This window comes from Lepidochelys kempii, chromosome 22 (assembly GCF_965140285.1).
Source record: "Lepidochelys kempii isolate rLepKem1 chromosome 22, rLepKem1.hap1, whole genome shotgun sequence".
NCBI classification, from domain to species: Eukaryota; Metazoa; Chordata; order Testudines; family Cheloniidae; genus Lepidochelys; species Lepidochelys kempii.
Window position 1 is genome coordinate 15,058,565 of NC_136401.1, and position 23,331 is coordinate 15,081,895.

General features: G+C 42.0%; 1 protein-coding gene across 6 annotated transcripts in view; it reads left to right on the plus strand.

Annotated features, from left to right (window-relative positions):
* The first annotated feature begins 793 nt into the window (after window positions 1-793).
* LOC140901775 (uncharacterized) overlaps window positions 794-23,331 on the plus strand; it is a 259,709-nt gene continuing 237,171 nt past the window's right edge. For 3 of the 6 annotated variants that reach the window (XR_013634900.1, XM_078849897.1, XM_078849898.1), the window contains exon 1: window positions 1,889-2,349. Coding sequence is in view for 3 of the 6 variants with exons in the window: in XM_078849897.1 (XP_078706023.1) it covers window positions 2,186-2,349 (164 nt within the window). In the remaining 3 variants the exon portion in view is untranslated. Of the gene's footprint in view, window positions 1,208-1,888; window positions 2,350-23,331 lie in introns of those variants that run through there. The other 3 variants (XR_012155965.2, XM_073321257.2, XR_012155966.2) reach the window with 2 other exon arrangements.

Sequence of the window (23,331 nt, forward strand, 5' to 3'; positions counted from 1 at the left end):
ATTGTGGGCTTTGAAGTCATCACAAGCATGAGACAGAGAGTCTGTCTGCCTGACTGCCTTCATGCAGGCTTCAGAGCGTTGCTGTTTCCACGAGATGCTGCTGGCTGCAGTATGGGGGGGGGGGGGGGAGAGGGGGGGTGAAAAGAAGCCAAGAGAGTAGTGTTTAATTTTATTCTTTTAAGATTCAGATCCAGTGAGAGATGTTAGGTACACTCCCCCCACCCCAACGGTTTCCCCACCCCCTATGATACACCCCCCAAAAGAGGCTGGCATACCTGATGTATGTGTCTAGCTGTCTGGGAGGGTTTATTATTATTATTTGTCTAATAAGTGTCTAGCCTTTCTCCCTGACCCGGCGGTGTATTTTTGGTCTCATTAGTAGTCAGGGAGATGCTTTAGAGTATCCGGTGCTGGGAGTCGGGGATAGCACACTGCCGGCAACACGGAGGGAGAGGGGAGAGAGGGTGGTAGCAGAAGGGAAGCCTTCTTTCCAACTCCTGTCTCCCAGATATGGAAGGGGAAATGAGGAGTGGTGCGACTGGCCCCAGCGTTGGATATGTGATCAGTGATTTGGGGGGTGTGTGTGTGGGGGGAATGTCTTAGCAGAGCTTAAAAGAAGGGGGGTTGCTAGGGTGCGTATGGGGAGGGGGGAGTATTGATTCCTTATTCTGCTAAAGATTTTAGTAGGCATGCAAAGAATCTGTAGGGGAGTTGTAAGTGGGTGGGGGTGGTGAAGAATCTAAAAGAGTTGGTAACCAGATACTGAAGCTTTCCAGGAGTGAGTGAGAGACAGACAGACAGACAGACAGCGAGAGGAAGAAAGGGGGCAGTGTGGTCTAGTACATTTCATCTGGTCGTTGATTTGAGCCTGATGCTTGCTGTCCCTCAACAGCCTCCCTTGCTTGATTTTTTCTTCTTCCCCCCCCCCCTTTCCCTCTCCTTTTGCCTTCTACTTTGCTGAAGCCTAGGGGAGCCAGTAAAGATTAAATGTGCTTTCTAAAAGGCAGCCACTTCATGCAGCTATGTCTACTTCCCTCCCTACCACCACCACTAACCCCCCTTTTCAATAAGAGAGAGAGAGAGAAGGAGGAGGAGGAGGACTATAGTTTAATGATGCCGGGACTGGCTGATCCAGATGGAAAAACGGAGGAAAGATCTGAGATCCCGGACGAGGAAGGACCTTGGTGAATGGTCGGAGACTCCGGAGGTGAGAAAAGAGCGGAGTGAACGGTTATTGTTGTTGCTGATTCTTATCCCCTGTCCCTTTAGCTTGCACTTGGGTCTGAACCTTGATGTTTCTATTCGGACCGGTGCTAGTGAAAGGGGGGAGATCTGGAGGCAGCCGGAGCTTGGCTGTTTCTACGAAAGGGGGAGGAGGATGGGGGGGGGGGGGGCGGTTTGCAGAGAGGAGGAAGAAAAATCCAACCCAGCGCCCGAGGCGTAAAAAATGTTCCCAGCTGCGTGGGGAAACGCAGGGCTAATATTCCGCATTTTAAACTCAGGGGGCCCCCGGGTGCATTTTCCGACGCTGCTGGGGCCTAAAGGGGACTCCAGAGCGGGTGGGATTCGGGTTGCTGGGGATTCCTTGGGAGAAGGGCCCCACTCGGAGCTGGGTTTTGCACCAAGCGGCGTCACGCACCGCACCGGGTGTAAAGGCAGCGCCGGATCGGGCCCTCTGCGCCCCCCCCGCCGCAGCTGGGAGCCATCCTGGAAACGTCCCGTGTGCTCGCGATGGGGTGGGGAATCCTTGTCGCTGGCAACAGGCGTGTAAGGTGATTATTCTCCAGGTTTTCCCTTCAAATACTGGCATCAGAGTAGGCAATGGGGGGGGGGTTCATCAGCTCCCTGTCTCTCTCTCTCCTCCTCCCCCCCCCCCCCCCCCAGCTCTTTTCCCAGTGACAGGCTGGAGCTTGCTCTGATTAGACTGGCCTTGGCTGCCGCCTCCCCAGCTGATGTATTAGTGAGCAAGAGAGGGCCGCAGTTTGCAAAAAAAAAAAAAAAAAAAAAATGCAGAATCATAAAGAGAGAGAACAAGGGGGAGGTTGGAGGACAACAAAGAGAGCAGCTGCTGAAGGGAAAAATAATTTTTTAAGGCAAATGTTTTTTTAAAAATGCAAGCGGGTCCCCCTATATTTCCCCTTCCCCCCCCCCCCAACACCTTTCTTCTGTCAAAAAATGCAGAGGTATGGTTGCTTTGTTCTGTGTGATAGTCCTTTCCCTATATACTCTGGAATCGCTCGTTCAGCCTAGGATCATTGAAATCCATATATTCCCCGCCACCCCCCGCCCCCCTTGCTTTTTCTTCCTGCTGCTTCTGCTGAAGGCTGGAACCTTCCCCACTTCCAAATGGTGAGTTTCTCAATTATTTTCTTATTAACACTGTAATATTCCTTCACCCCTCCCCAAGTTTATATGGGGAGGCGGGAAGAAAGCTTAGCCTATATGCTATGCATGCTTTGTGCCAGACACTTGGAAAGATATCCTGTCTATTATTATTATGATTTCAGCATTATTTTTCATTGAAACAATGAAATAATTCCATCCCCACCCTGACTGTTTTTTTTCCTTATCCATTTAAATATATAGAACTTCATTTATTCTAGTACATTGTTCAAAGCTTTAAGGATCCTGCTGTGCGTGGCTTGAAATTTTGATATAAACTATTTAAACAGAATGTATTCTCTCAACAGAGGAGGTTCCTATAGAGTCTCTTTCCTTCCACCTGTGTGTCCTGTTTTATAATCTTGAACCTTGATGTGAATTTGCCTGCCATTCTTTGCCTTTTCTTTTTGATCCTTGTTGTGGCAAGAAATAGTTTGTTGCGCCCCTCTCAATCCCTGAGACCCTAACTTGTGATGTTTAGCTTTTAAATCCACGGGTTAGGCTCTTGGGAGCTGTGAGTTGTGCTTTGGCATCTTTTTTTTCTTTTTCTTTTTCTCTTTTTTTTTTTTTTTTTGTTGTTGAGCATTTAGTAGACCCTTAAAGAAAAGAAACTTTTAAGTAAAGCGGATCTCTCATCATTAGTTCTAATCAGCTGACTGTAGGGTACTGGTGCCATTTGTTGGTGGCCATTTACCTTAAAATATTATCTCAAATTAAAATATGAGTGTTTGCGAGTGTGTATATTATATGTGTGTGATAAATATGTACATATAGGTATGTGTATAGATTATATATATATATGTGTATATATAGATAAACATGATATAGATGTGTATGTATATATAGATCGATATTGATATGTGTGTGTATAGATACCGAAATAGATGATTCAGATGTTTGTGCATAAATATGTATATCGGTGGACCTAAAGATCTAGATGTGTGCTATCAGTGTGTGTATAATATATATGTGCAATTTCAGATATATATATAATGAGACAGATTTGCTGCAGGCCAGTGAATATAGCATCTATCTCTTTTTCTTTCTTGAGAGCAACACACAGTACCCTGAGAGCGTAACTGTAACAGCTCGGTACATTGGTGCTTGACCTCAGACCATCGCAGCTGAAATCCCAGCATGCCTCTTGCTTCCAAGTTTAAAACCTGAACGATTCATCTTAGAAATGTGCTTTGTGGACAAAAAAAAAAGGAGGGGGGGGAGATGGGTTGGATTTTTTAATTGTTAGATCTAAAAGAAACCAAACAATAAAATATATATGTCAAATATATATGTATAAATAATTCCAAAATGCTATTCTTCTCAGCAAACGCTGAAGTTCGTTTTAGTCCTTAGAATTTAACCTCTCTGGTTTTAATATCAAACCTACATGTGACAGATGAAGTAGAAATCAGAAATGTGAAAATACTCCTAGTTCTGTTTTTTCTTTATTACATTTTTTAATGTTGTAAAATTCATTATGGTTGTGATTGTATTTATTTCTGTTCTGTAAGGCAATTTTTAATGACGTTACTGTACCTTTTTATGGCACTGAATGCTTGTTTTATATTTTAATACAAATGCTTTAACTTAAAATACAATGCAACAAAGAGATATTAATTGGTGTAATATTTCACTACTTATATCAGTTTAGGATATGTCTGACAGTTCTCAATATTTAATATTTATCTGAACTAGAAAAGCTTTTTTCTTTTTATTTTACACTACAATTTCAGAGATTCTTTTAGCTCCATTTAAAAAAAATCAAACATAGCATTTTAATTCTGAATTGTAAACTATTCCAAATGTACTGTAATTGAATTATGAATATAAAATTTTCCCCTAGATTATATTTATTTTCCATTACCTGTTTGGTTTTTAAATCCAGATGTAATATGCGAACATCTACCAAACCTTTGTACTATCCTGCTATTGATTTTACACTTGGATACATGAAAAACCTTGCCTTTCCTTGAAAATATATTACTAATCAATTTGCGATCATTATTTTCCAAATGGCAGGGAAGAGACCATTTTGTTTGTGAGAGTTGATGATTTGCTTATAACTATTTAATATCTTTGTTGATTTCCTCTGAAGCATGTCAGTGTGAACAATGCCTTATAATCTTTGGAAGGAGAATTTTTAAAAAAGGAATTATTCATATTTGTATTCTGGATAAGATAGATGTTTTCTTTTGAACCTGTTTCTGTAATCAGCATTATTCTATCACAAATCCAGTTGTGTGGAATGTATATCAATGTTGCAGTGTGATACAGGGCCTGATCCAAAGCCCACTGAACTCAAAAGAAGTCTTTCTATTGATTTCAATGCATTTGTATCACACCCTGAGTTCTATAGTAAGAAACAATACCATGTAGTGCATGTTTCATATATTCTGCAGAAATATACCGTCTTTCCTCTCACCTCTGTGTTAATATTGGTGCACAAGGATTTCTGCTCTATTATTATGAGGAGAAGTAGATGAAACAAAACATGCAAAAGATTGTACATTTCAGAAAGGTTGCTTCTGCTGCAAAGGCAGGTTCCTCACCCCTCCCTCCCAGAAGCACATCACTGAAGTTCAGTGAAATGAATAACATAATTGGTAGTTGGTTCAATCACTACCAGTCTAGACTAGCCCAGACACATCAATTAGAGAGGGCTGTCTTTTTAAAGGGACAGTGCAACCGAAACAAGTAAGGCCTTATCTCAAAGTGAAAATCCAGCTTGGCAGAAATAAAAAAAAGAGAGAGAGAGAACTAAATTGGAGCTTTTGGGGAACGTAGAAGGCAGGAAGCTTGAGAGAACAGGAGGGAATAATAACTGAAATATAATGCACTCCCCACCTCCCATCACCCCAACCTACCAGTGCAAACTCATAATTCAGTGCACCAGGGACACAGGTTCAGTGGCATTTCTTAGTTAGATTTGTGTGTGTGCAATTTTAGAGATGGCAATGTTATTGAAACTTAATTACCTTATAAATATCGAGTCAGAGTGATTTCCATGTAAGCAAATAGAAATCAATGCTAAACTATCCTGCAGCATTTTTTCACCCTCCAAACAAACAAACAAAAATCCAGGGTGCATATATACTGGAAAGCTCTGATTATCTTCTCTCTGATAAAATTATAAAGGTAACTACACAGCCTGTCTAGATCCTAGCACAACTGTATAGAAAAGTAAACTGCGAAAAACCAGCTTGTGTTAATAGCAAAATTGAGGAGAAAATGGATTACAGAATGTCTTGATTTTTATTAAAAAATTGAGGCGGTAAATAAAGCAGGCTGTGTTTGAGACTGCATCCAGCACTAAGAAAAGAAAATGCTTGATTAGTTTCAATTAAAGCATATCTAATATATTATAATGAAATTTAACATAACACATTCCAAGCTAATCTTTGTCATACCTATATGAAAAAATAAAAGCAAAAAGCATGAGCATCTCATTTAGAATATTGCAAACCCCTCCCCTCAATAAATGCTAATTCAGCAAAATATATTTGGCCAGATCTTGCAACTGGGAGTTTTGCCTGAGTAAGGACTGCAAGACTGGGCACTATGAGTTCAAACTCTTTATAATCTTAGCAGAACTTGCTTTCCCAAGCTGAAAGAAATGATGTTTGGTGGTGGCAAAGGGGGGAAGTCCAGGACCATCCTAAAAATCTTCCTTGTTGCTCATTTATTTCAAGAGCTATAATATACAAAAGGTTGCAACAATACTGTATTTTAAAAATGGAGAATGATTTTACTACCCTTCCATTCCTAATTCCTTCCAGGGCACTTAGGGATTTATTGGGCTAGTTACCAAATGATATGACATACAATTAAATGGCTGGTGCTGATTAGCTGATTGATTAATTCCTAGTTGATTTCTAATTATAAACTTTATTCACATTATAAATGCCTGACAGTAACATGCCAGTTTGGTGGAAATCCACTTGGCTTTCTCCTGTTATATTGCTTTGCAGCCATTTAACATGTAAAGTCAGTTGAAAATGACATAAAACATTTTTCTATAGTTTACTTTAAACATTAACCTTTTGATTCCCCTTTTAAAGAATGGCCTCTTTGACCACACTTCACTTCTTCTAACTGTTAGGACATTGGTATATAATGTGTACACACACACACACAGAGTAACGTTGAAAACTACTGCATTATACAGAGAATAAGTAACAAACTATTCTTTATTTTAAGACTTAACTTGGTGTGTCGTCAAATAATTTATACTGTTTTGTGGATATTTTTCTTTTTTGCTGCCCGTGGCTGTTTATATTGGCTTAGTTGCAAATAAGCTGCTATGCAAACATCATAGTAAAAGGTTCAGATGAAGTTTATAAAACAAAACACAAAAGGCACAAGTTTTTAACCGTTATCTCGCACCTCTGAAAATATTTGTGCTGACATTGTCTAGAAGAGATGCTCCTGACCTAACTGGACTACATGGCTGCTGGCGCTGCCCAGCCTTTCCCCAGTGCTCAGAGTGAAAGAGCATCCCAGTTCTTCTTCACTCTTGAGAACACACACATTGTTTCAGTAATCCCCGCAATAAATGCTAATTAGTAATGCACAAGGACCCTACCAGCCAGAGCAATTATCATAATGTACCTTTTCCTTTTAAACACATTCCTGGCTGATTTACATTTTTTAAGCAATAGTGTATTGCCTGTTCCTTTGAAAAACCTTTCCAGTGCATTAGCAGTAAGTGTGCGTGTTATATGTAGCAACATTGAAACACACTTTGATTATTGCACAGAGAATTGCAAAAAGAAATGAAAGTGCGTAAAGAATTTCCCACATGTGAAATTTTATTTTCAAACCCAGATTTTTTCTTTCCCCTCCCTGTCTGCCCCCCTTCTACCACCACCAAAACCCACTTACTGAGGAGAACAAAGGAAATCACTAACTATAAAGGCATCATTAAGTATGAACAGCAACAGCAAGATAAAGCGTGTGATATGACAACATATTTTATTGCACAAAAGTCAAGATAATTAAATAATTCAGTGGTATTCTTAACTAATTAGCACAAAGATCTTTCAGAAGCCATCAGGAGAATGGATCTAATCAAATCTAATAACATGCTGCATTACTCAAAGATCACATATTTTCCAATGCTGCTAATATTTTTCAAACTGATAAAATAACAGGAAGGTTACAAATATGTGCACGTTTAATCAGCCTGTATTTCAATGTGCTCCTTTTCTGCATGAAGTGATTAGATCTTTGTGGGAAGTGACTATGTACGGCGGGAGTTTCCAGGGCTAGTCAATGATAAAAATCACAGATTGAGAAAATCAATTCAGTTTTAACTAATCTCTTAAAAGGATTCATTGTTGGGCTAGGATTCATTATTGTGCTGAACATTATGGGGCTGACTCACTTGGATTGATGGTTTGTGCACGTACGCTGGAGTTTGCCTGAGATCTTCTAATGTGGCTTATTGGGAACCTCATTTGCCCATTTTCTGCTTTCCCAACCTTTAAAAACATGTCTACCAACCCGAAGAGAGACTGATGCGTTTTAATTCAGAATCCAGTTGTGAGGCCAGATTCTGATCGCATTTGACTGGTGTAAAATCCGGACTAACTCCATTGAGATCAGTTGGGATTGATTTAGATTTACACTGGGGTAAATGACATTGCAATGACCTGTGCTCGTGGGGAAATGCTTACTTTTTCCTCTAGGCGCATGAGTCTTTAAGCAAAAGCCAGAGACTATGTGTACGAAGCATGAGCACAATAGGGGCAGACTGTCAGTGGCTACTGTACAGAAGAGCAGACTATACCCTGGAGCACCTGCCAAGGCACTGATGCTGCTATTGGGAATCTCTCCTGGTAGCGCTTTTCGGCAAATAGACATCAGATACAGCGAATAGTATTCATTATATGCAATTATACTGCAGTACTGATACATATGCATTGTTTTATGTAGTATATTTGCTGACTCACATTTGATCATATACTGCCTATATATTTTACGTAAGTAAAAGTGACTCATTCCTATACTAAACAAAGGAATATTTGGAAAATCATTTTGTCTGATGGAAAATTAAGCATTTATCCTTTTAAGGAAATGTCTGTATACTATTCACCATTGAAATAACAGGAGAGGGCATACGTATATATAATGAGGTTTAGATGCAGTGTTGCCTACTTTTCTTACTATGAGCCCAAACCTTTTCATGTACGAGCAGAGCTAACTCCCACAGACTCCACGGATTACTGAGATGAGGCAGTGTTGTGGGGTCAGGCTCTACGTTTGGTAATTCTTTGTGTTTCACGTAGCAAGGTAGTGCCTGAAGACACAAACTGAGATTGAAGCCCCGTTGTGCCAGGCACTGTCCACACACACAGCATGAGATAGCCCCTGCCCTAAAGGGCTGGCTGTCTAAATAGACAAGACAGACAAAGGGTGGGTGAGAAAAAAGAGGCACCGAGAGGTGACCTGCTCAAGGATACATAGCAGGTCATTGGCAGGGCAGGGTATAGAACCCAGCTGGCCTGACTCCTGAGCCAGTGCCCCATCCACTGGGCCACACCACACCTCTGGACATGCACAGTTTATGAATACCGTCACTGGTATGCAAGAATGTAAATTCAACATAGCAAGTTGCATTTCTAATGCACATTTGGCTGTAGTTGTGAAAGAATAGATGTTACTTACATGAGCACGTTACACTCCTTTCCTGTATGTTCTGCATCCTGTTGTTGCTATTCACTCCATGTTCAGACTATTGTATTTGGTCTGAGATGAGTGCTGGCTGATTTAAATATATATATATTTATATTCAAGGAGAGCAATTACTCTCTCTGATTTAAGAGATTCAAAACATGAAGGTGATCATGGAAGACTGAGGTCCTGCATGTACAGTAAATTAAAATTGCTTTTATTTTACTATAGCTATTCCAGTACTGTATAATCTACTCTCGTCAGATGGGTTTGACTACTGACTTCTCACCCTAGCATTTTGTTGGGTTGGCTGTTCTGTCCGTGCTATACGGTGCTCTGCTCAGAGAGCTCCAAGGTAGGTGTACAATCTACAGCAGCGTCTTCAGAGTGCACCACTGACACACTTAATTTAATCGTCTGTTTTTTAAAAAAATAGGCATATAAAGGATCAGCACCGGCTGTGCTGTGCAATCAGCGCTTCTTGTGCTATCCTGCAACCAAGGGGGAGCCTCAAGCAACAGCTAATGAACAAGAATTGCTTGGATCCAACAAGTGGTAGATTGACCTCGGCAGAAGCAACTTCTTGCTGCCGCCTCTCAAACCGTGACTGCTAATGTAAAAAAATTAAAAACCCAAAGAGCCAGCCAGCCAACCAACACCGATGCTATTGTACCAGCTGCAACGTGTTGCTGCTCCATAACCTTAGAATATGGGACAAATTACATATGCCCAAGAGGAGGAAAATTCTAGTCACCTCCTAAGAGGAGAAGAGAGGTCCCAACAGCTCTTTCTGGCCACCACAAGAAGCTGACCTGATTGTCTACATGCCACAGAGAGCTGTGTTCTGATGATCGCAGGGTGCAGCATACTGCTTGCTTGACCTGTGTGCCTCCTGTCACTTCACCCACAGGAATGAGGAAGTGCTACGAAGCAGCAGAAATTCTAGAGCTTGGCAATCAGGAGAAGCAGCCCTCATGTGAGCTCTTTTTCTATGAAGCTTGAGACTTGCCTAAACTCCAGCTTCTCCACTAGGAACAAGAGTTTGTTCAGAATATGGCGGGGGAGGAAAATTTGGCTACCGTGTGTGTGCACTTGTTCCATGTCTGAACTTGCTGAGTATACAAGTATTATTCCCAAGGAATCCAGTAAATGGTGAATCTGCAAACCAGTTATCCATTTGTGTTTGTCTCATTTGGTCATCCCCTAGGGCCTTATCTGGCCTTCACAGCATCTAGTCCCCCACAAGACGATAGGTTGTTACAGTGTTGGGATCCACGGGAAAGTTAAAATGAAAGAGGGACGGGAGAGAGAGGCTAATATTTGGGGAACCTCACATATGTACATTAGAAAAAAATTTGATCAAAATTTGCCTTCAGTTATACCCATCTACTCCATTTTCACTTCACTGAGGCTGCATGGGCATAATTGAGAGGAGGCTGTGTTAAAAATTACTCTCTCCTGCTGATAGCCCATAGAATATCTTGTTTAGTCTATTTGAATTTGTATTAGCTGCCATCTCTAGAGAATACAATGCTGTAGATCATTCCAGAAAGTACTGTACATTTTGGGCATGATTCTCAGAGTCCATTGGCTCATGTGTAGAGGCATCTGTGCACACCTTTTGAGTATGGTGGCACCTGGGCCTGCAGATAGAATTTTTATGCTCAAAACACATTTGGACAAAGGGAGGCCAACTTGAAGACATTTTGGCTCTTTATTGGTTTGGCATATTTATGCCAAAGTGTTCGGTGTCTGTCCCGAACATACAAATAGATCTGTTAAAAACAAAGCAAGATCAAAACCAATAAAACCATGCAAATATGCTGTTGTGTTGTTCCAAAAGCATTTGGTGGGTGTCTAATGCCCCTTTTGAAAGAGGCCAAATCCACGGTGTTTCTAAAGTCATGGGACATAACCTGAATCAGCAAGGAAATATGTTAATTGCACCAGTTTTCCCCCTGTTCCAGAGATGAATTTTGCCCACATTCCAGTTGCCAAATAAGGCACTGACACTGCAGGAAGTCCATGTGAGTGGCTCATTATGATTGCATGGAGCCCCATCAGAATCGTGGGGTGTGAAGTCAGTGGAGCTCTGTGCAAGAGAAAAGGGATGTCACGTTGAGCCAACTTCACTCTGGGGCTTGGCACTTAACTAGTGGCACTGTAGGTCACTCAGCAGGAAGAGTTTGCCATACTCATCTTTCAGTTGAGCTATTAAATCCAAGGTCCTTTCTGCTGCTCAGGGACAGATGTCCAAGGAGAAGTTAAGTTCCTTTGGCACGATTTGTGTGAAGCCTTTTTTTTTTTTATTTCTCTTTGGATTTAATACACAAACAAGGAGAAACAACAATATTGCAGGAACTAATTCATTACTCCAGCTTCTGAGGACAAAATATTATGAAACATATTCTGTCCTCACCTGCAGCATGCTAGCAAGGCTTGGCTTTACACGTACACCGGACAACACCACATGGAATAATAACCAGCCAGTGGTAATACAGAAGGGTATTACTCATGGAAGACCATGGCTCATACATCATAATTTAGTAATAACCCTTTGCACTTCTGCAGCATGTTCCACCGGGGGATCTCAAAGCACTTTATGAACTTTACTGAATCAAGCCGCACAAATCCCTTGAGGGGCCAGTAAATAACTGTTCTTATCTCCTATTTACAAATGAGGAAAATTAGGCACAGAGAAATTAAGCCCACATTTCAAGATTCTGATCCCCTCACTAGCATGAAGACCTTACCACTCCAGAAGCCGATGGGACTTTTCTAAGAGTGGGGTACTGTTGTAATGAGCAAGGGTGGCTGAATCTAGGTGTAAATGTCCCCTGGCCTTGGGTGCCTCTACTTTTGGGTGCCTGACTCCCAAAATCCTTTTCAGAAGGGCTGAGCACCTGTCATTCCAAACCAACCAAGTCAAGGGGCACTGTGGGTGCTCAGCACCTCTGATAATCAGACCCTTAGTGTCTCAAGCTGGGCACCTAAAAGCAGTTGTCACTTTTGAAGAGTTTGACATAAGTAACTAGACTGGCAGAGCTGGAACCCGAACCCAATCTTTTCATACCTGGTACTTTGCTTAACCCATTAGCTCATGTTGCGTCTCTGGATGCAACAAAAGCTACAATCACTTATCTAATGTATCTTTGTTTCTCATATTTTGCTTTGCAGACCTTTCCCTACACATCTCCGAAGAACGTACTAAGTTATGGCAAAAACAGCGATTGAGAAATAGTCAGCCCCTCCATCAACTCATAATGCCTAGTGGCACTTGTTGAGACAAGGAAAAGGAATAACTCCAATCTCCTACTCAGCATCACCTCTCTCAGGAAAACAGCCTCTAATGCTCAAAGCTAGGTGAGCTACTTCTGGGAGCCTGAACTGCATTTACAGTCACTAAGGTCCTGTCTGCACTAGCCAGGGGGACTAGTTGTGACCCAGCAGAGACCCCACTGACTTCAGATAAAGTTGCAGTGGAGATTGTTCCTTAAAGAAGTCGTATCCGAGGTCCTGACCCTGCAAAGATTTATGTTTGTGCTTAACATGAATAGTTCAGTTGAACTCAATGGGACAACGCACTTTTGTAAATCCTTGCAGAATCAAGGCCTAACTCACAGATCTATAAAGTTCTGGAGCTCTCTTGAGTATGAAAAGTGCTGTATACACACTGAGTGAAATCCTGGCTCTATTCAAAGGCAAAACTCTCATTCACTTCAGCAGGGCCGGGTTTTCACCCGCAAATTCTATTCTGTTCTTTAAATTAATCCTTTATAATATGGTTACATCTAGGCCTTTTTTGTTTTGCTATCTCTCTCCAGTGAGGTGAAGGGCCAGGGATCAGGAGAAATGAGATGACTAAATAGGAGGAGAATGAAAGCTTTGGTATCTGAAGCCTGCACCTTGCGCCACATCCTGGTCTCACACTGCTTTAAATTTGGTTCTACTCTTCTATAGTCAGTGGAGTTATTCCACATTTGATTCCACATGTGATTCATATTATAATCTGGCCCCATCGCCATTAGCAGAATAATATTTGAGGGCTTTGTTTCTGGGATTTTTTTTTCTTCCTCCTCCACTTTTTATTCAGTTGGTACCTTGTCCATTCTTTTCATTTTGTAGGATTCTGCCCCTGATTTTCACAGCTCAAATGTCTTTTGCACAGTCTCTGGCTGTCCTCTTCTTCCATTAAAACAGAAGGGAAAAACGTTGAAAAGCTCAGTGGTAAAAACAATCATCAGACCATTTATTCTTGAAGGCTTGGATGTTGCTTGTGCAGCTATGCTCGATCTTGAGGATCAGTTGGGTTTTCCACTGGTAAAGTAACAGCAAAAAAGCATGTGGCTAATAAATAGACTGGTCACTGAAATATACTCAATGATTTTTTCTTCTTGATACATTCCTGATTTCTTATGTTCCTTTCATCAGATTAGACATCACCATCTTCATAGCCCCATATTTTTCTCTGGTAAATGGACAATGATTGTAGTAGAAAGCCACACATACAATGGGCCAAATCCATCTCTGGTGTAACTATTTTAGTCAATGGAATTGCATCAGGGTATGATTTTGACCCAGTGATAGTAAAACCAGATGTTAAGACAGTAAAACAAGAACTGATCTGCTGGCAGCTTTGATCCTGCTGACTTTAATCCTGTTCCAGTGGACTTTTTTTTTTTATGCTAAGAGAATGTTTGGAGCTAGATTTAATCCATTTCCCAGAAAGCACTGATGCAATGGTATAAAACCAGAAACTTGCTGGTCAAGACAAGAACAAATAGCTGGATGTTCAATAAGCCTTCCTTTGCCTGGAGCATCTTAGAAATTGATGCAATATATGATGAACACTCATCTTTGTTTCTGTAATTTTTCCCTGACATCAAATTTCTTTTTTTGTTTACATTCAATGCTACATGTGTGAAAGTCACCCATTGAGCAGAACACGAGGCCCATACACCTCAAAATGGGACTTAGTGCTGCAAAGATCTTGGGCTGGCCCTCTGCAAAAGGGTGAATTTTTATCTCCTGACCACAGCAATTACATAGCCTATGGCTTCCAGGACCATTTTTAACCCTCACTGGAAATGAGTCACCCTCTACCAAGATTGGAAGCTCATCGGGGCAGGAAGTGTGTCTGGTGGTATTTGCCCCTAATGGTCCAGGTACACCCATGATGCTGTAGAAATAAAAATAAAGTCACGTGTCTCGGGCTAAGAGTTTCATTGTGAGAGCCAGGATGGGAACTCAAAAGTTGCTGGCTTCCCATCCTTTGTCCCACACCAGGAGTACCATTGACAATATAACCTACTTTGAAACACAGCCCAAGACTCAGTGAAGGTTTTGAAGCCACAGAATAGTTCACTGCAGTTCACTATTCAAGTTACTTCATTTCATACAATGGCTTAAAAAGGTCTCAAGCCAACCTAGTAACTAGTCTGATTCAAAAGCCACTGACATGCTTCAGCCCAAAACCTTCATCAGAAGTCCAGGGATCAGATCTTCAGCTGTCACAATTCTGTAGCTTTCAATAGTATTAGGCTGATTTACACCAGCTGAGGATTTGCCTACATTGAAAAGTTTGGCCATTTCAGAGTTTGTGACTTCATCCCTCACATTGATCGCTGAGATTTTGGACTAAGTTCTGTGCACGTATCTTCATGATTAAGATGTCAAACAATTGGAAAGCAATTCTGGAAACTGCTAAGTATCAAATTAAAAGGTTATTTTTGTACTCACTGTTCATTATTTCTATTTGCTTTAACTACTTTGAAAGTGTAATGGCAGATATTCATGACAGCTAATCTATTTTATGACGTTCTTCTCTCGGGAACAATTTTGGGTTTTGCCAGTAAGGGTCACCTTGGGACAGTCCTCAGGAACACCTTGGATTCCTCTGGTCATTGTATCAGTTTCTGCAGATTTTAAGCTTTCATTTATTTCATGTTTTTAGCTGTTATGGTTGCAAAGATGACTTTTAAAATCTGGAACTGATGCACGGTTTTCTGCAGATAAATGGACAAACAATAGATCAGACAGGTGTGAAATATCCTCAGTCATCTCAGTGAAGAACTCTGAAACATAATGACACCAATTTAAATGCCAACATTAAATATTTTACTGCCAATAATTTTGGCAAAAAAAATCTAGTTCTTCTGGGATAGTAGCAGGGCCTTGGGATTGGGGCTGGAGAGCAGAATTGTTGGTGGTTCTTGAATAGAGTCCCATTGTTTGTTTTTTTTTTAATGCCATACTCTGATTCATGTTACCTAGGGTAGAAATATGATTTGAAAACTGAGCTAACCTAATCTAAATTGTGCTTACATACCATAGTGATAGGCACTTTAGGTAGATTAAAATATAGGTATATGCCGTATATTGGTGGTTGGGAAATGCATTTTATTTTGCAGAAAAAAATTCAAAGAGAAAAGTTTTCTATTTTTTGTCATTTTCCTCCCTGGTTTTCATTGTAAAACCAACCCCCTCAAAAATTCAGTTTTGGAAAACTGGAACATTTTTGCATTTTAGTTTTTTTTTGTTGCTGTTGTTACGAAAGCCTGAATTTTCTCAACAAAAACAGCATTTTTCTCATAAAAAAAATTCAGTTGATTTAAAAAGGCATTTTTTCATCCAATTTTTTTTTTAATTAAAAATGTTTGACAAGCTCTAATGCAAGATAACTGACTATGGCATGTGTGTCAGTACCTGTAGATATCCCTAGATTACCTGCGGAGTGGTAAAACATTCGTGGACAATCAACCTGTGGAACTCATTGCCAGACGATATTGTGAAAACCAAAAGTATAACTGAGTTTAAAAAAAAATTTGGTACATTAAGGGAAAATAGGTCCATCAACGGCTAATAGCCAAGATGGTCAGGGATGCAAGCCCGTGCTTTGGGTGTGCCTAAACCTTTCATTGCCAGGAGGGGGCTGAATGTCAGGGGATGAATCACTCAATAATTGTCCTGTTCTGTTCATTCCCTCTGAAGTATCTGGTGTTGACCACTGTTGGAAGACCAGATACTGGGATAGATGGACCATTGGTCTGACCCAGGATGTCTGTTCTTACGTTCTTATGATATTGTATATGTTAATATACCCAGCTGTCCCTGAGTTCTAGATGAGCTTAAAGACCATGTTTAATGCTGAAATTGGAAATAAACAGGGATCATCTGAGAGCAAAAGAGACAGGTGATATTGACCATGAAATCGCACTATGTCATGTAGGGAGTTGTGGGGAAAAAGGCAATGTTTGAGCCACGCGATGTTAGATTTCCAAGTTTGAAAGCAAAAAGCCAGGCAGAAAGTTTCATTACCGTCTCAGACTGTATTTTACTGTGTGTGGCTGGTAACGGTGCAGCTGGCTCCCTCCCACTGAATACCACGTTACAGATGCCACATGATGCCTGACATGGAGTAGCAGAGAAAAGAAAACCATGAGTCTATCCATGGAGTCACATTATAGTCAGAGAAACACTCTAGAGCTTTTCCATTGACTGCAGTAGCAGCAGGCTTTCTCAAGAGGCAAAATGACTATTCTAAATTACTACAAGGCATAAATGGCTTCCTGAAACTACACACACTGCAAGGAGCCTCTCCACCTGATGCAGAACTGATGTAAGAGCTCCATGCGTGTCCTGCTCTCAGCATCCCTTGCAGGGGTGCATTGACTGTCCTGCTCTATGGTTATTCTCTGCCTGCCAGGGCCCATAGAGGGTCTTGGGAAATGGGGTGAAAGATGGCTCTGGGCTGCTGTAACTTCAACAAGGACAAACAGGCACCTGTACCTCTCCAGAATACAGGGAATCCAAAGGTGATTTAAAGCTACCTTTGCTCCCATGCTGTATCTCTACCCCATGCTCAAGAACAGAGTAACTGAGACTCAAGCTAGTAATTGTTTATACAGAGATCCAGCTGCATCCATCAGAAAGAGTGGAATTAGCCTTCCTTATTGGCGTTGAGTTTGGAACTTTCCCCCTTTGGCATATGCTATGCTAAGCAACCCAGCATAACGACGCCCAAAGCTTTGACTGTTGTGCAGTGTTACTCATGAATTGTTTCAGTGTTTCATGGTTATTTTTGTTTTGTGGCTAGTTTTTAAATAATTCGAATCCAAAAACAAAACAAGAAGAAAAGTGTTTTCCACTTCCTGTGTGTCTGTCTTTCTAGAACACCAGATCCAAATCCCTTCCCATGTTTGGGATCTAAATTTTAATTTATGGGCCCAAGACCATGTCTATAAGATGGATGTAACTGGAATCCCAGCACTTCCTGAGTACTGGGCAAATTTTGGTTTTAATCTGGATAAACACTTCTCATCGCTGGCCCATCTCTGTAAAATTCATTTAAAACAAAATATAGGCTTCAACTCCCTTTCAACTTTAGGGGAAGATCTAGATCTGAACTTCTGAGATCAGTCCTATAGACCAATTTCTCTTATAGTCATAGGCCACAATCTGGCCTGAAGAGAGCGAAACCCAATCTATAATGGATCAAATGCGGGGCTGACTTTTGCCACATGTATCCCATACAGTGCAAATTTTGCTTCACAGATTTGCTGGCTCTTTGCTCACAGATCCTGGAGGTTACTGGGAGAAGTAGGATACGAGTAAGACAATGTCACTCTTTTCCTAATTCCATGTTTATTGGTTGTCCAGTGGGGAAGTGAATCTACTTTCCACCACTACCTTGCATGCCTTGTGTCTGACTCTCTTTGATGGAAGCAGTATGAAGAGTCTGAATGCAGCAGGTAACCATCTGGGGGGCTCGTGGAAAGATGATCCCACCTTCAACAGGTGATTTTGGATGGGATGTGGCATCCTCCAAAGACTGTAAACCGCAAGCCAATGTTCAGTACTTCACAGTGGTTCTTAAATGTATCGATTGTTTAACCCTCAAGGGCTGCCATGCGTGTTTAAGGATAGGGATTGGATCATGAGTAGGGGAGCTACAGTGCAGGGAGAAAATGTCCTGTTACTGGGAGCATGACTGGGTAACGCTTGTATTAAATCTTGGAGCATTCCAAGGGCAATTTCCAGGATCCTGAGCAAACTCGGGCTGAGCTGCATGCTCCGGCATTTGTTAAAACCTCTGTGCCTTCTCCTGACCAGCCCGACTCTTGGTTACTTACTAAACATTACAAGGTGGGTGGGCAGTGAGTCATTCAAAGCGCCTACATATTCTAATACACAGTATATCTACATCCAAACTTATCACTTTACCACTGGGGAAGAAACTGCTTGGAGTGACCTGGGCTGATACTTGAGATGCAGGATTTTACTGGATTTCAGTGGAACAGGATTTCCTACCATGTCCGGCTCAGCACATAACACAAGAATATAAACCCAGGAAGTAATATGAAGCAGTATTATGTGATGAGGGAGATTCCCCCTCCGGTACCAATGGATCAGTCCATCAAATATTCCATTGCACAAGCTGACATGTCTCTTCTAAAAATAGACATCTGAACATTCAGTCAATGGAGTAATCCAATTGACTGAACATTCTTGGGGGCTTTATCATTTAAATTGCAATAAATCACGGTATGCCACATGCTGTATTGAGTTGCATCAAGTTACACTGCAGCCAATAACATGTGGTAACCAGATGCAATCAGAGTGCCATGATGTAACTGCATTGAAAATTCAGTGCATGCACTGTTTTGTCTAAAAGCTGAAATAAAATGGCCCTTTTTTAAAATTAGAGAAATTTTATTAAAATCCCTGCTGGTGTCACATTTTGACTTAATTGATATTTGTCCTTTCTTATGCTTTAATTAGTGAGCCTGTTCCAAAGCCCATTGACGTCAATTGAAAGGCTCCCTTTGACTTCAGTGGACTTTGGATCAGACCCATAGAGAGATTTGCAGTAAGATATAAAAGAATCTCTACAGAGCTGTTCTTAGGACAGCTGGACTTATGCAAGGAGACTCTCAGCACTTCCTTGGGGAGACTGTTCTGCAATCTAACAGCTCTTGCCATTAGGAAAATTCTCCTGATATTTAGCCTATTTTTTCCTTTTCTTAACGAAGAGTAATGGAATGACATTATCCTGTGTCTCTTAGGTACCTCCGATTATTCATAATTACATCCCTTTGGACCACCTTAAATATTTTCTCTCCCTCCTTGGTTTAGCATCAGATATTTGTACATAATGGATGAACATAATCATATTGCTGCCAACATTGTTGTTCCTTAAACAGGAGGGAAACGTCTAAACATGATTGGACCCGATCCTCAGCAGATGTAAGCCATTGTAGCCCCATTGAATTCAATGATGAAATCGACTTGTGCCCTTAGCTAAAGACTGGTTGCTCTAGAAAGGGACATGGGGGAAGAGAGACTCTTATGAGGATGTAAAACCTTTGAAGTCAATGGAGCTATGCTGATTTACACCAGCTGTGAATCTGGCCCAGTGCATTAATATACTCGTGTAAACCCAATATAGTTCCATTGACTTCAGCGTGATGGTAACATTTACAGTGGTGTGAATGAAACCAGACTCGTGCATCCTTAGTGGAATTGTAGGTTGACCTACTGTTGGGGTCAAGAATCAGAGAGAAGGGGGGAAATGAGATCTGGTCACCTTCCCCATTATAGGATCCTTCCAAAGGAGGCACTTTAGATGAGGGGGGAAATGCAGCAAAAAAGAACAAAAGAGAAAACGAGCAAGCCAACAAAGAAAAACTCTCGTATTATAAAAACTGAAATCAGCAGTTAAAGGGAAGAAGCTGGCCAGTTAACTTAGCTTAAAGAAAGCTGTATCAGTGAGGGGGTATTTGTAGTGACCCCCTCCTAGGAGGCATCTGTGAGGGTAAAAAATGACTCACTTGCACAGGTGCAGTGGGGGGCAGGATTTGGCTGCAGGCAGGACACTGAGAGTCAAGTCTGTATGCAATAAAGGATCTGCTCAAAACAAGACAGTTCACCCTTCTGTGGCCTCTTTCTCAAAGTGCTGGAGAAGTGTCAATCAACAAAGTCTGGCGTCTTAAAGGGGTTTAAGGGAGAAAGTCACCCAACTCCTCTTGGCTCTTAAGTGGGAGTTGGTAGTTCAGCCTGCTTTGGAAAGCCCAGCCTATTCCGCACAGCATCCCTGGGAGGTAAATAACTATTAGCCCCATTTTACAGCAGGAGACACTGAATCGCAGACAAATTAAGTGACTTGCCCAAGGTCATCAGAGCGAGGGAGAGGACATGGCAAAACTCCCATTGACTTCAGGACGGCAAGGAGTTCGCCCCAGATCTCCAGCCTCCCACCTTTGTGCTCAAACCACTACTCCAGTATTGAAAGCAATACTGGAATAATCATAAGCTGAAACACAGCACAGTGCATCCAGCTCTCCTGTGGCTATACGGAGATGTCCCTGCATTGTTGAAAATGTGTTTCCCTGACCTTTACAGCTTGTAAAATCCTAGATAGCTGTAACAGTCCAAGCGACAGAGGCAAAATCCTTGAAAAATGGAGCCACGGGGGAAAAAAGTGTCTGTAATTCTTTTAGGCAGAAGGCTTTATGGTGAGCAGCAATTTGAAAGCCTCCAAACAAAAGGGAACTCCGTAGGACTTGCTATGATTTGTGCTTTTTATATTTTCAGGGCAAATACACCAAGAGAGAAATGCTGAAGCTGTGTCTTCTCTTAGCTTATTACCATAATGGCCCAGCATGCTAAACTGATTGATTCTGCTATTGCATGGAAGAGAGAGCTCCTCATCTTCCACTTTGTTTTCAGTGATGACATTCTGAGTCTGGGACAGAGGCCTCCACACCAAACGGGCTGAATTTTCAACCGCTGGCATTGAGGTTGAAAACTCTCAGGTTCTTCAGTGCTTAAAATCCCGGTACAAACTTTGATTTTTCAAACCAGATTTTTCAGATTTTGATAGTCAGCACTGAGAGTCCCATTCACACTCAAGTGCATCTCTGCACCACTGGACTTCCTCTTCCGTGACTGATGAAACGTCTACACTGCAATAAAAAAACCCTGCGGGACTGGGTCTCAGAGCCCAGGTCAATTGACTCAGGCTCACAGGTCTCAGGCTGCAGGGCTAAAAATTGCGGTGTCAGCTTTCAGGCTCGGGCTAGAATCTGGGCTCTGAGACACACACCCCATGCAGGGTTTCAGAGCCTGGGCTCCAGCCCAAGCCCGAACATCTCCACAGCCATTTTATAGCCCTGCAGCTTGAGCCCAAGTCCGCTGATCTGGGCCAGCTGTGGCTGTGCCATGCATCTTTTACTGCAATGTAGCTGTACCCTTAGTGACCTACTTATCAAAGTGTGATAATGATCTTTAAAAACACCAGCTCAGATGCAGGAGAGTTGCCTGCTGGTGGGAAAGCAGATCAAACTAACTCAGCAGACTGTTCCTTTCAGTCTTAGTCCAAAATTTGTGTTCTCCATGATTAATAGGTACCCTCAATTCTCTTCAATATCGCACCTGTCGCCATCGTGTCTGAATGCTTCCCGTGTATGTGTGTCTTTCTTTTCAGCTTAGGCTGTCCAGATGTCCCAATATTCTTGGGACAGTCCCAATATTTGGGGCTTTGTCTTGTATAGATGCCTGTTACCCCCCACCTCCCATACCGATTTGTCACCCTTGGTATCTGGTCACCCTATTTCAGCTTAGTATATTTCTGTGAATATTCCATCTTTGCGCCTCTCATTGGGGGACACTATCATTGAGGGATGGAATAGCAATTGCTATGCTCCTAACATACCTACTGACTCAGGTGAGATACTTGCTCTGGCAAAAATAAAAATAAAATGGGAACAGTCATGTCAAGTAAATGCCAACAGTCACATGATCGATTACAATGAGCACTGGAAATTATTTAAAACCCATTTCTTTTTGTAAAAAAAGCAGGTCAGTCTCTCATACTGCATTCTATTAGACAGCCATAGCATAACCTTGGCACCCTATCTGATAGCTCTAATATCACTGTATAGTGTTTCTCTAGCCAAAAGTTCACTGTTGTAACAATTATCCTTTTGTCTCTGATGATTTGTAAACCTGTTAAAACTTCCCAAATAAATAGATTTTTTTTTAAATCAGAGAGGTCTTGTTAATTTGTAGCTAGACCCAGGACCTAGTTCCAACATGGATCCTGACCTGCCTTCAAGTACAGTAAGTGGATGGAGGGTGCCATTTCATTCTGTTCTTGCATTCCTGGGCTTGTCTTGGTGGTGGTGGTGGTCTTTTTAACAACATACAAAAAAGAAACAGAAAACACTAGCGCTACCCTGCAGTAGAAATGAAGTGAATCTGTGGGAAAGTCTAAAGAATCTCTGAGTGCTAGATTAGATGTTGGATCGCATGCTCATGAAGGGGACTAAGAGTGATGGCCTATAAAGACCTTAAGCCTGGGTGAGCAGGACTAAATGGGTGATGCACCTAGTTACTCCCTACTTGGAGGAGGTGGGCAGACAAGAGGTAGATTCTTGTAGATTCTATAGCAGGGGTGGCCAACCTGGGGCTCTGGAGCCACATGCGGCTCTTAAGAAGTTAATATGCGGCTCTTTGTCTAGGCACCGACTCCAGGGCTGGAGCTACAGGCGTCAACTTTCCAATGTGCCGGGGGCGGGGGGGAGAGGGGGTGCTCACTGCTCAACCCTGGCTCTGCCACAGGCCCTGCCCCCACTCCACCCCTACCCACGCCCTCCCCTGAGCCTGCCGTGCCCTCGGTCCTCCGCCTTTCCCCCCCCCTCCCCCCGAGCCTCCTGCATGCCACAAAACAGCTGATCGGGAAGTGCAGGGAGGGAGGGGGAGGCGCTGATCAGCGGGGCTGCCAGTGGGTGGGAGGCACTGGGAGCAGGGCTGGGGAGCTAATGGGGGGAGTTGCTGACGTATTACTGTGGCTCTTTGGCAATGTACACTGGTAAATTCTGGCTCCTTCTGAGGCTCAGGTTGGCCACCCCTGTGCTAAAGCCACAAAATTCAACATTCAGATATGGATCAGAAATGTCTCCTAACTTTGAGGTGTTGGGAACTGGGCTTTTGAAGCTGTGTCCCAATAGGGGGTAATATTTAGGCTGGCTTGCAATGTTATGGTTATTATCTGGCTGTGAGGACTCCCAAGGCACTGAGTGTGTTTGGGGAAAGGGAAGTGTTTTCCGGATGTATTTAGCTAAGCTGCACTGATACTATGCTATTTTGTGTCATTGCTGTCGTGACTACCATCCCGTCCCATAAAGCAGGCTCTGGGTAGAATAATAATAGTACTTTGTATTTCTGTAGCATCTTTCAGCAGAGATTCTCAAAAACCTTTGCGACCGGTTCTCCCCA